Source organism: Polypterus senegalus, chromosome 4 (assembly GCF_016835505.1).
Source record: "Polypterus senegalus isolate Bchr_013 chromosome 4, ASM1683550v1, whole genome shotgun sequence".
NCBI classification, from domain to species: Eukaryota; Metazoa; Chordata; class Cladistia; order Polypteriformes; family Polypteridae; genus Polypterus; species Polypterus senegalus.
Window position 1 is genome coordinate 169,000,548 of NC_053157.1, and position 14,099 is coordinate 169,014,646.

At 36.2% G+C, this 14,099-nt stretch overlaps 1 protein-coding gene across 2 annotated transcripts in view; it reads left to right on the forward strand.

Moving 5' to 3' along the window:
* Nucleotides 1-14,099, forward strand: part of maml3 (mastermind-like transcriptional coactivator 3) — a 319,199-nt gene that overhangs the window by 98,033 nt on the left and 207,067 nt on the right. The window contains exon 1 of one of the 2 annotated variants that reach the window (XM_039751655.1): nucleotides 5,097-5,129. The exons of the other annotated variant lie outside the window; for it this stretch is intronic. Coding sequence (XP_039607589.1) covers nucleotides 5,112-5,129 — 18 coding nt within the window. The 5' untranslated portion in view covers nucleotides 5,097-5,111. Of the gene's footprint in view, nucleotides 1-5,096; nucleotides 5,130-14,099 lie in introns of those variants that run through there. 2 annotated transcript variants of the gene reach the window in all.

Here is a 14,099-nt window from a genome sequence, read left to right on the forward strand (position 1 = left end):
CATGCAGTGCATAATGTTACCACAAAACGAGCATGTCAAGTAACCATGAAGCATGCTTTTCATTGACTGTATACGTCACTATATGGGATGTAATGCACAGGTAAGGTGCGGCACCGCTTTCCATTGTGTCGTGTTCCACTGTTACAGGGAACTGTGAACCTAGCCTAAAGCCTACTGATTTTAGATTGCATTTAAAGGGAACCCGAGGTCAGAGGAATATGAAGGCTGCCATATTTATTTCCTTTCCTTTAACTATAACTGTATTCCAAATTTAATATAGGTTTTCCAGATATTGTTTTTAGTTCATATAGTTAAGCTTTTTGTTTTCTTTCTAAAAGTTAAAACTACCAAAGAATGTGGTTTGTATTTTTGAACCAATACATTTCCTGTTCCTGATTTTTATGCCTGCTATTACTATCCAAACACTTAAAAAAAAAAATAAATAAATAAATAAACAAAACCTTGTTTTCATTGTGTTTTGTCTTTAATCTGGCATTATAGTAGAGTGTTGGCTTCCTAGCCAGTAGTTCTGTGGTGAAATGACATGTATGTTGCCTTCCTTTCCTTCAATGGATGTAGAAAATACTTTAGCATAGTATATACAAACAGAGGAGTCGGAAGATTTAGAAACTTAGGAGTCGGAGTCGGAGCATTTATCTACCGACTCCACAGCCCTGGTTGCATTGCAACACCCGGAATTTGCCAGATCTCACTTCCTGTGACATTTTTTGTTCCCATAATTAAAAGTGAGACTATTTGCTACTGTGTTATAAATACAGAAATAATTGCAGAAGGCAGTAGACATGGTAACAAAAGATGAGTACAGGAACTGTTTCCAGGAATTGAAGTACTGGGACAAAGGGTATGACATCTCGAGAGCTATATTTTGGCGGTGACTTAAAAGGAATTGTTGTAAGTTGTATAGTGAAGGGTTTTTTTTTTTTTTTTTTTAAATAATTCACAGAATTTTTGGATTCCCCCTTGTACACATCGTTGTGAAGTCAGAGGAAAGTCCACATGAATTTGGGGAGAACAAGTGAACTCCACACAGACGTGCCATGGCTGACACCCAAATTCAAGATTCTGAAACTGTGAGGGACAGACTAACCACTGTGCTACTGTGCCCCCAAGAAAATAATATAAAGTAGCAGCTAAAAGTGAGATAAACAAACTACAAGTGCTTTTATGCAGAGGTTACTTAATTAGGGAAGTAGTACTTTTATATCACACTTTTCCACTGTAACATCTATAGTAGAATGGGATGTCACACGTTTGGGGGTTCTTGTTGTGAGTCAGCATTCTTACAAGGGGTAGCACAAGATAGCAGGTCAATCCAGTGATTGGCAGCGAAATTCCCTAGTAATGCCAGTTCTTTATTACAGTTTGGAAGTTTGTTAAAGATATATGTAAGATTTGTTCTGTTTGAATGGTGCCATTGTTTTTGTTGGAAGCTATGGAGATTTGTCACTTTTTTATTAATTAACCACCACTATGGCTGAGTGCAGTCAGGATTGTGTGGCTCTTAACAGAATGTGAAGTGGCATTTATGTATTATGCATAGGTGCTGCATTATATGTATGCTCAAAATCACAATCCTAGGGCTTGAAATGGCTGCCTCATCTGACAGTATGCCGCTGAGAGTGAAAGAATACATCTCAGCGGGCCTGTTCACTTACTCTGTTTTAAATAAATAAAGACTTCCTGAAGACAACTGGTTTGCAATCATCAGGACTGCCTTTGGACTGATTATCTGCTGTCCTGTTATCCAGATTCATAGATGGCATGACTTATATGAGCATTTTGTGAAGAGGTACCTGAAAATTTCATACTTCAGTTTCTTTATTAGCCTTATTATAAATGGTCAGCTCATTTATAATGTGTGAGAGTTTTTTTTGTTGTTAAGACTAGTTTTCCCAAGGATAATTTAAATATTTTTTGAAAGATGTTTACCAGTGTGTACCTTGTGACATCAAAACGCTAACCTTGAAAATGTCTTCACTTTTAACAGTTCACCTAGTGCTGCATTTCTTGAGCAGTGGCGCATGACAGGCAGGCCAGATTAACCATTAATACATATAGTGTGTGCTTTAGCAAAGATGAGAAATGCAGAATAATAGTGTCTGCATACTGCACTGCAATCTGGGAAGCCAGCCCTGCATAGTAAGATCATGGAAGTGTTAAAATATTGACCCAGGCTGGCGCTGACTTGATTCCGGATGTTTGTTCATATGGATAGGTGAAGGGAAGTGCAGTCCGCTGATATTTTGCAATCCATTTTTTGGTAGTTTGTGTCTGTTATTGCACATTTAGCAGTGCTGTACATAAGCAGAGGAGGAGCAGTGCTTAGCAAGTGAATTTCACTATGGAAATGGAGGAATGATTAACATGCTGGTAGTTTAATTATGTACATTTTAAAAAGTTATTAACATAGAAAAATTGTTATGTCTTCTTTGCTCTTGATATAAAAAATGTGCAGTACATCACTTAACCAATTCCATCCCAAAATGAATCTGCTGTTAGCATAATATATTAACAGAATGATCTTCATCCTTGCAGCGTTGTAATGTGAGACCACATCACAGAAGGTGGGACAACCTGAATACTACAAGAAATCAGTATCTAAAGACAAGCTATTAAACATTAAGTTTTATAGTGTGTATCATTCTTTAACATAGATACTCATGGTTATACTAAAAGAACTCTGGAATTCCAGTTTATTTATAGGTGAATTGGAGACATTGATTAATGTGTCTGATTATGTCAAATCTCAAAATATTATTCTTCCTTTCGGATGTGCATGTTACCTTAAATTTTTACCTGCATGGTGATATGCATGTCTCACCTGACCCGAAAAGAACATATGGCACAATCTAAAGAATCTGGGAAGCACATAGAATGGACATGTATTCAGAAATCAAAAGTCATTAATTTGTTCTAGGTTTCAACCATATGCACCTAAACAGAATTTCCTGAATGTGAATTTGTGTCTCAGTCTCGTCAGTCACTTTGCTATGCTCTGATTGATAGGTGGATTTGAAGATGTCCCACTCTTGACAGCTGCAAAAAGCATTCCATATGTTGAAAAAGAGTGTTGACGTGAACCATCTTAAAGAGGAGGTCATTGCGGCTGTAGCAACATTTATGGTGGATATGTTTCATTATATCCAACAGCTTCATGTTGTACTCACAATATAAACTTCATAGGGATAAAATTGACTTGTGAGCTTTTCTTCACGTTTTTTAAAAAGGAGAACTTAGTTTTACTACATATTCAAAGTAATGAAACATTTTGAAATCCTGGAAATCTTTTTAAATGACCCTGCATTTTTTTGTTAACGTCACTTCAGAGTGGTATCCTGGATAATTTTAAGTAAAGAAATTATGGTTTAAGAATGTGTTTAAGAGTATCTTATTTTTTGTAATTAGCAATAAATGGTCTCACGTTCTGTAGTTGATGCCAGCAATGTGAAATATCATTTAATCTAGGAAAAGCATAAATGTTTGATGCTACAGAGTTTGTTTTTACTCAAGGAGATGTTAGTGCTGTCCAAGTTTCTGAAATATAACTAGTGTCTGTGAGATGGTTTCTGTCAGGTGATTTCACCTGACTGGTGGAAGAGTGAAAGCAGATAAGTCTTGAATAAGCCCACCACATATACTCTTTAAGTCTAAGCAACCCATTTTTTTTTTTAAACAATAGAATGCTCTGTGTAATAACTGAAGGAAACCTATGTGAGCCTGTGCTCTAGTGTAATTATATATTATTCTACTTAAGAAGGCGAGTGTCCAGGGCATTTGTGCAGTTTGTCAAAATGCCATCCATGTGCTAACTTGCATTTGAAGCATAGTAGTTCAACCATTTAGAAAAAAAATTTCAAATACTTTGAAAGTTCAAGCTGTAATATTGGGAGTCTGATTTATCATCATAGGAATATTCATGGAAATAAGCTTTGGTTATATAGTAGTTAACATAACTAGATTACTTTAGGAAATGTTAGAAAAATCTTATTCTGGTCCCATTGGTGGTGGTGGTGGTGGTGACCTTTTATTCATGGATTAATAAAGCCCTATGGAAAGACAATTGTGTCAAGAAACAGTAATGTCAACGCTGGAGGATGCTTTGCAAAAAGTAAAAAGATAAGAGATGAAATAAATGATGTAATAAAAACCCTGCTATGGAGGGATCAACTACCAATGGGAGACACATTCTTAGACAGAAGTAATGAGGGATGATAGTGAAGAGTGGGGAGAGGAAGAAAGATAAAGGAAGCTAGCTGGCTTACTGTCAATAGTGTCTGCTGGTTTGGTGTCTGATGTATTTGCAGTGACCTTAAGGCCCATTTTTTGGTTTAGCTTTTGTTTACTAAAGTCTACACATTTTTTTTTTTTGTTTTGTTTTTCCTGTCTTCAATTGGGTGAGCAGAATTTGCTACAGTCCTCAGGAAGGAGGAGTCTTGGAGTTCAAGGCTTTGGTTACAAAGTTCTTGTCTAATGAAACTGGCTCCTTTGTGTGTGGTGACTGGTGGTAGCTGGCTTTGAAAGTTCTAACTTGCAAGTATTTTTTTCTTTTCTGTTATTCCTTTTAAACCCCTTACAACTGGAGAAGGCACGTGTTCCATTTACATTAGTCTTTCATTTGCTAGAGGCAAGGCAATTCTCTTGCTGCCATTGCCAGACGAGGAAGAGCACAAGAGTGTCGTGTTACTTTGATAATGTGGACGGGCTCCAGGCAGCACGAGGGCCCCTTTCTTTGTTTCCAGACCCTTTTATGGTGAATGATATTTAAAGAGGCAGAGTTTCCAGAGAGTGTCAGGAGCTGCTAGTTGCAAAATGGAACACACCTCTTGCCAAACCTCCAGCACTCTTCTCTATTTTTTAACAAAGCTTGTCTACAGAAATACCTTAATATTGGTTTAGAAAAAGAATATCTTTTTCATTATACACCCTTTCCTTTATTTTTTTAACTCCACTCTTTCTCTACTATTTTAAGTTTAGAAAGCATTGCAAATGTGGATCCTGGCCCAGCCCATGGAACAGATGGCAGTGGAGGGTTAGCTGCTCAGCACCCAGCTGAGCCTTGGAGAGCTGCCCCTTTTAGGGTCGAGACTTGGATGAATTGCATTCATGAGGTAGGGACAGAACTACAAAAATAGAGAAGGCAGCAGCTGAGATGATATCCCATTGATTTTCCTAAATGCATTAAAGGTGGACTTAACTTAAAATTTCATGGCATTCCCTCTGTCCAGCTTTTTTGAAGAAGGTAGCAAAACTAAATTGCCTTCTGAGGTGCCTGCAAATTTTGGGCAGCTTACTAGCAATGAAAACTTTTTTAATGTAAAGATGATAGAGTCTTCTGTGGAGATTTTCTTTTGTGGATTTGGTTTCATTTCTGATGGTTCTCACTACTCCTTTAGAAATATTCCAATTTTCTCTACCTAAAATTAACACAACATCTTTATTACTATCCCTGTGTGCAGTTCCCTTATAATGTTATACCGAATAGTGTTATAGCAAAACTTTCTTGGGTTCTCTTTGCTGTTTCGATCATGTGGCCTTTAAAGAAAGTCTGTAAGTGAAGGGTGATCATTCAGTTGATCTGTGATTTTGTGTCTTCAGGTTAACTTCTGAAAATTTTGTCCTGTAAAATTTTGGAAGACAGGATCAGAATTAAATGAATTTGTTTAATTGTGAAAAAAATATTGCAAATGTGCAAACTACATCCTTTATAACTGGATTTGCTTTTTGAAAGCTGATGGTGCACTTTTTAAATGTATTTGAAAGCATTTTTCTAAAATGAAAACATTGTCTGAGTTTGCTGTAATTAATGCCAAATATTTAATGAAAGGCATGGAATAGTAAAATATTTTGATGTGTTATGTTAGTAAGATAGTAACTTTAATCCAGGCACATTCATTTACTAGTTGCTGCTGGTCTGCATCGGCCATATTGTTATGGTGGAGCTCCACCTGTGTTTGCGTCCTCAGATACTTTCTCATTTTCTTTTTTCTGCCATTACTCTTGTTTTTTTTTGCACATATTGCTTGCTAGCTGTAGCACATATTTGCATACATTTGCTGTCTAATTGCATGATATAAACATATTTTACATCATATATCAGTATTTGTATCAGTTCTGCTGGCATGCTATTGGATAATGACCTCTAGATACTTGGATTATGATATAAATTAGGCTTGGGTACCGGTTAAAAAAATACACTAATCACATACATGTATGCAATTAATCACATCTAACAATAAAACATGTAATTAAAAAGTTAGTACATAAATTTAATGTAGAATCAACACAAAGGAATTAAATTTTAAAAAATGGCTTTGTTTAAACTTAAACAATAACCTTATACTTGAACTTTTAACAAAATACTACACGATCAAGTACAACCTGAATTTGAATACCTTCCTAAAAGGCAAATTGAAAAGAATGCAATAAGAAAACAAGGCCAATGTATTACTTATTAAATAGGCATAGCATATGAGACACAGATGTGTCAAAAATTAAACGATTGAAATGACTGTTGACTTTGAGTGCACTGCTTGATTTTAATTGAAAGAATAAGCATCTCTTATTAATGCATACATTACATTTAATGCATACATTAAAACTTATGTTAAAACTCCGTAAATACTATCCTCAATTGTTCATCATCATCAATAACTTCAAAATTATATTCTACACAAGTGTTTTTCAACTGGTGCACCATGGAAATAACAGTGTAGTGCCTCTGGGTCCTGACCTGAGAGAGAGACACTGCTTAGGTGGTCAAAACATTTCTGAGGAGGATGGGATTACCTGGAGAAACCAACATAAAAGCAGTTCTGTGAGTACTGTTTTGCAGACAGTTTAGCAAGTGTATAGATTGAATGCATTTGTGGTTGGTAGAATCGTGCCTTAGGATTTTATCAGTTACAAAAAGTATGCCACCACCGAGAAATGGTTGGAAAACACTGCTCTACCTTCACCTTTGCTCCTGGCACGCTAAAGAAGATCTCCTTAGCTGCTATTTCACTTAAAAACTGACACTATACATTACTTTATCTTGCATTCATTGCATAAATTAGCAAAGATACTGCAGACTTGAACATGAATGATTAGGGATAATCATTACACTTCTGTTTCATAGAATGTTGTCATTATGTTAGGGCAGCCAGCACTGTAAGCTGGCTGGCAGACTGGCAAGTTAAATACAGAGGTACTAGGGACTTATTTTGGTTTAGTGCCACTCAAAGATAACTTGTTTAGCACTTACTTTATATGACTTTGATCTGATCTTCTTACAGAAACATGGAATGCAAAAAAAGGATGTAATAGTTCCTTTGCAACTTTTCTCTAAAAGTGCACCAGGACTGCTGTAAACCCCCCTTCCTGACCTCCATTCCTCTCACTCTCCAGCACCTCAGCACCTATGTCAGGATGTATAAATCAGGAAAATGAACACTAGTACTATGTATTGACATTTGGCTTATCATTGTGAACTGCGTATTATGAAATGCTAAATCTTTAAATGAAAATTTTATTTCATTTAAGGTAGCATATAAATATGGTACTGGATGTATATGTAATTCTTTAAGTATACACTTAACTTGTTTGTATTATTGTTTCATAATGTTAAAAAAAAAAAAATACATGAAAATGCTGCCCCAACCAAAACGCACTGCCTGAGGTGTTTGCTTCGTTGCCGGCACTGGATGCGACAGTATTTTTTAACACATTAAACAGGCCACCTTAATCATAAAAATTAACGCATTACCTTTCCGAGGCCTAATATAAATGCATTCAAGTACTGAAATGATAATTATTTAGATTATTTATTGTAATCCTTTTTCAGTTAGTTTTGCAAAGATCACTGAATAAGTATTGCGTATTGTGGTTTCAGGACAGTTACTAAGTAACAATATGATCTTACTAGTAGTAATTAAACAATCGTTTTTCTTGGTGAATGGATAATACAGTTATTATGATATTAGAAACAGAGAAATGTATAGACTACTAAATCATACTTATGAACAAAAGTGATGTTTTTAAACACCCAGGTAAATTATTTTTTTCCAGGGTAAGTTAGAAATGTGAACTAATAAAGAACAATGCAGGATAGATTTAGAAAGTGAAGGTTTTGATTTTTTTTTTTTATTTATAATAAAGGACATTGGTAATGTAATACAGTCATTTAAAGAGTACAGAAGTTACCCATGGAAAATTCAAAGAAAATCAGAATATTTTATTATGCTTCTAGATAATAAAATAATACAAATGAAATCTAAATCTTAATACATAAAAAAGATAGATGTAAAGTCTGAATGGTGTGAACATCTTACATTTTTTTAGAACATTACACAATATTGTGTTATAAAAAAAAATGTTAATTATAATTTTTGATATTTGGTATCATGTAGTGTTGATAATTATTCTTTTGCATATATTTTTGTATATGAAACATCAGTAAGATAAATATTTGAAATGGGATATAGGAAGGGTTCAAACCAAGCCACCACCAACTTGTGTGTTGTACCATCTATGCTATTTTTTACAATTAAATTCACTTTTTGTTGAGTTTGGACTTTCCTAGAATATGGGAAGTTCTTTATTCAGTCAGTGAGACGTATACAGTTGTGCTTATAAGTTTACATACCCTGGCAGAATTTGTGAAATATTGGCAATTGTTTGGAAAATACAAATATTCATACATAAAGTTTTCCTTTTAATTAGGGAGTGTGGTCAGGTGAGGTAATTTATTATCACATAATTGTGTGTGCCCTTTTTAAATCATAATGATAAATGAAATTACCCAAATGGGCCTGATCAAAAGTTTATATACCCTTGAATGTTGAGGCCCATAATATATACACAAGTTGACACATAGGTTCAAATTATGGGAGAGTGTCCACACCTGCAACCTCTTTGATTACAATCTGTGTCTGTGTATAAATAATCAATTAAATTTATGCAGAGCTACACTGACTTTGCTGGATACCAAGCCATGGAGAAAGCAAAAGAACTGTCAAAGGACCGGATCTGGAGATCTAAAAATGCCCATCAGTAGTGTTCAAAGTCATAAAGTTAGGAGTTCTGTAGTTAGCAGACCACGGTCAGGTAGACCAACTGAGATTTCAGCCACAACTGCCAGGGCCATTTGTCGAGCTGTCAAGAAAAGTCCTAAAACCACTTCAGCTGAGATACAGGCTTCTCTGCAAACAATTGGTGTTGCTGTTTCAAGATGCACAGTAAGTAGGTACTTGAACAAAAATGGACTTCACAGTCCAGTTGAAAGAAAAAAGCCTTTACTGTGACAGTACAGCAAACCAGTCCACTTACAATATGCTAAACTTTATCTAAACAAGCCTCAAAATTTCTGGAACAAAGTCGTTTGGAGTGATAAGACTATGTTTGGAGAGGATGCAACAAGGTCTTTGACGAAAAGTGCATCATTCCTACTGTAAAGGATGGAGGTGGATTTCTGATGTTCTGGGGATCTACAATGGCATAGGTTAACTTAGTGAAATTTGATGGCAAGATGAATGCAGCATGTTACTGGAAAATATTGGAGGACAACTTGCACGCACTTGGATCTTCCAAGATGACAACGATCCAAAACAAAAGGCCAAGTTGACCCTTTGGTGGCTACAGCAGAGAAAAGTGAAGTTGCTGGAGTGGCCATCACAGTCTCCCGACCTCAACTTCTTGGAGGCATTTTGGGGAGATCTCAAGTGTGCAGTTCATGCAAGACAATCCAAGAATTTACAGGACCTGGAAGCTTTTTACCAAGAAGAATGGACAGCTCTACCATCTGAGAAAATAAAGGACCTCATCTACAACTATCACAAAAGACTGCATGCCACCATTGATGCTAAAGTGGGCAAAACACAGTATTCAGAGCTGAGGGTATGCAGACTTTTGGACAGGGAGTATCTCATTATTTTCCTTATTACTATGTTTTGCTTAATGTTTGTGCTATTCCATGATGCCTTGCAGTTTAATTTGGATTCCATTAAAAGTAAATGAAATGTCTTTTGTCTGTTCAGTCCTCTTTTCTTTAAATGTATGGTATACATCTTACACATTCTGCGAGGGTATGTAAACCTATGAGCACAACTGTATATATACTATAGATATTTAGATGTACTGTAGAGCTAGATGGATATGAGTGTGTGTGTATAAAGAGAGAGAGAGATTTTATCACAACTGATCACAATTTCTAAACTTTAATATGCACATTTTCCGAAGACTGCTATATCATTGTAGTTTTCAAGATGTGAGAACTTGCCAGTTCTGCAAAGCCATTTTTATTTGCCCTTCTGTGCCTTTATTTGCATTTACTTTCTGTTTGTTTTGGTTTTTGCCTGCACAAATGTCATCCTCCAAAGTCCAGAGACCACCTTCACTGTGTGTGTATGCACGTGTGCTTGCTCTGCAGTAGACCAGCCACGTGCCCTGGCCCTAGCTTGGTATCACCACCTTTAGGGTTAAGTGAAAGTAAGTAAACAAATGGCATCTGTTCACTTGTGAGTGAGAAAGTTACCTGGTGCCATCTTGGCAAACATAGCTGGGGAGATGTTGAGTTTATGTGCTCTGAAGGTTAGCACTAGATTTTTAGCAAGTTACCATGAATCAGATGCAGGCCTCAGTATGTGAACAGACTGCTGCCTGTGCCCTCAGAAGTTATCAGTTCAAGGAAGAGGTTTGTTTTTCTAAGCAGTCATGCTGAGAATGCATCTGCCTGATGAGTTCGAAGGGGCAACCGGTGTTACTTCACCATAAAGAATGTGTGGTTTGAAAACAAATTGCATGTTTGTGTGGGTGGTTTTCTGCAATTGCCTCACTATCTAACTACCTGAGTGGCCTCCTGCCCACCACAGTAACATTACTGAACACTACAGGGTGCCCCAGCTAGTTTGCATTTATCACCACATTTTACCAAATGACATAGCTGAGTTGTGGGCAGGGACTAGAGTAGCAGTGATCCCACACCCTCTAGGCTGTCTTCCTTAGTTTACATGTCTTACACCTCTCTTTGCTAGTTTTGGAAATGTTTGGCAGCACTGCCTTCTGGTTGCTGCAAAGATTTCTGTGTGTCTTTTCACTTTCATGACAATTTGTAAGTGGAAAGTTAAGCCCATGTAGACTGCAATAAGCCATTTAGAGACAATAAGTTTGCACATTGCCATAGAATTGTCTTGTCACCACTCTTTTCAATTAGTTGGTGCCCCCAAAATCTTACATTTAATGTGATTGTGAAAATTATTTTTCTTTAGAATCATTAGTCCCTAAATCCTTGACCAAACTCTTTGCTGTTAGCCAATACACAAGAAAATATGTAATCTTTCTGTTTGAAAAGGCTGACTTCATAGCTTGCAGTAGAATTAAGCATGGGATCAGAGTTTTTTGTGCCTGGTTTTGCCTCAGTGAGCTATTTCTGCATCATGAGGTGACAGAAACAGCTGCTTAGTTGATATATTCCTGAAAAAATAGATATTCTGAGTGCCTTTTGGTGTTTATTCTTCCAGTTTGCTCTTCTGCAGTAACTCAGACCATACAATATAAAGACAAGTTTCAGCATATTCTCAAAGCACACCTCCACAAAACATCTTGAAGCATTGTACCTCAAAGGACAGAACACTGCCATTGAGATCATGCCCAGTAAATCAATCAATCAATCCATCCATCCATTATCAAAATTAAGCCAACAAGTTTAAGCAGCAGGAATTTTGAGCATATGGCTGGGTTTTTATGATGGAGACGGCAAGCAGATTTTATGAAAAACTGATCAGATTTAAAGGCATAGTTTTATGAAGGGGGTTGCATAATGGTGTAGTGGTTAGTTGCTGCTGCCTCATGGATTCAGCATCCTTTGTTTGAATCCTTCTCTGTGTGGAGTTTGTTCATTTTCTTTTTCCTCCCACATCACCAAAGATGTGAAAGTTAGGTTATTTGCAATGCCAGATTGTCCCTCTGTGTTAATGTGAGTGTTGGATATGGGTGTTACTGGATCTTATGTAGGACTGTTGCTGTTTCATCAAGTAAACTTTTCATGAATGCCAGTAACTTTTTTTTTTAAGCAATGGTATGTGCAGGCAGAGTTATTGCCACAATAAATAAATATATGGTAATTGTAAAAGGAAATGCTTTAGTGATAATGATGGGTTCTGACTCTGGGTTTGGGTGGACCTCTGTGCTGAGTGGGTTAGGAGGGGAGCTGTGGATATGTCTGTGGCAATTCTGCTTATGATCAACCCTCCCTCTGCCGAACAATTTCAATAAGTATATAGCTCAGGAAAGCTCAAAAGTATGGCACCCAGATGCTGACATTTTTTTTTCTAAGGTATTGTATATGACAGTCCTGTGTGATATTAGTGGCATTTTGAAATTGGGCAACTAGTGTGTATGTAAACGGATTCAATTAAACTGTTTGAGCTGTTGCAACTTCACATGAAGCATGACTGATCAATATGGGGAGATTTAGGTAATTGCACAGCATATGCAATTACTGTACTTTTTGATCCTTGAATAAATAGAGGACTTTCAAAGAATTCTGATCTTGTCTTGTTGGTTTACAGTAAATTCATTTTTATTAATTTTGTGTCAGATCTAGTTTATCTTCAATTGAATGTACATGGTAGTTGGGGGTTACTTGTTAGCACTGCCTCATCACTGATACTTTAAAAACCAAACTGGATTGATAACAAGAAAATCTGCAGTAAAACAAATGAAAGCATATGCTAAAGTGTTCTTTTTTTAGAAAATCGGTGCAGTTCTTTCATCACTTTGAATAAACAGTCACACTGAAAAATAGTTTTTAATTATTAAATTATTTAATTATTAAAATTATTAAACCCCAACCAATGGTCAGTGAAACAGAATGGCTATGGAGTCTCTGTTGTACTATTTTAAAGATAATAAGATCTGATGATAAATAACATTAATCAGAGATTTGAAGTGTTCTTGTCATTCAGTCACTTGTCAACTTATTTTCCCAGAAATGGCTAATCATGAATTTAGCACAGACCTAGAGATGCATTTGTTAGTTTAACTGTAGATTCTAAATTTGGGGCAAATGTGTGAGTGAGTTTGCCCTGCAGAGGACTATCCAATAACAATGGCCATTGCTAACTACTATCTTTTACCTGATTCTGCCAGGGTAGGATTAGATTTCTGCAGTTCCTCTTTGAGTTAAAATATGTATAAATATAGTTTTTGATTTCTGCTCCTCAAGGTAATTATGTACGGTCTGCACCCATTCAAGTGCATTAAAGTGTTTCTTTTTTGTAATTCTTATATCCCTCTACTTACCAAACCCATTCTTCTGTCCAATAATGCTGAATCCTATCCATTTATCTGAACCAGCTTAGTCCAAATATAGTATTATGAGGAACCAGAGAATATCTTCAAACTAATGACATATACATCAACACTGTTACTATTCTTGCCATGAATTATTGTGTTCCCAAAGAATTCCTTTTAGAATTTTGGGGACTCTGAAAGTCAAATTGATTTTTTTTTAAATGCCAGAAGTGATTCGGTGTGTACAATGAAGCAAATTCAATTGTTAAACATCAGTTGATAATGGTGATGGCTCTCAGTAAAGCAAACCTGCCAACATGTACTGTAATAATATAGCATGTAATTTTAATACTAGAATGTGGATTGTATGGAGCAAATCATACCTAACAGAGTTTTATGGCTGGGGAAGAGATCTGAAAACACATTAAGAATCTGTGTCAAAGGTATCCTGTATGATTGTGTTGTGCCCCATTCAGGTACTGAGCACAGAAGGATTTTAAAGAGATCATCTCCGTGTGATGCACATCAGAACAAACTTCACTATTGGACAAATCTCCAATGACGCATTAACTCTGTGCAGGGTTGCCAGTGTTCTGAGCCATTTAACAAAAATGTTAAACATGGTAAAATAAAGAACTGCCCTTGTATAATTTTCAAATTAAGATGATAATATTTATAGTGATAAAATACAAATTAGAGGCTTGGCAGCCTAATAAAGTATGAGCAGCTGTCTTCATTTAATGAAGCAGGGTTCAATGTTTACATCACGCATGATATAAGTATGCCACTGTTGTGAGCTGTTTCTCTTA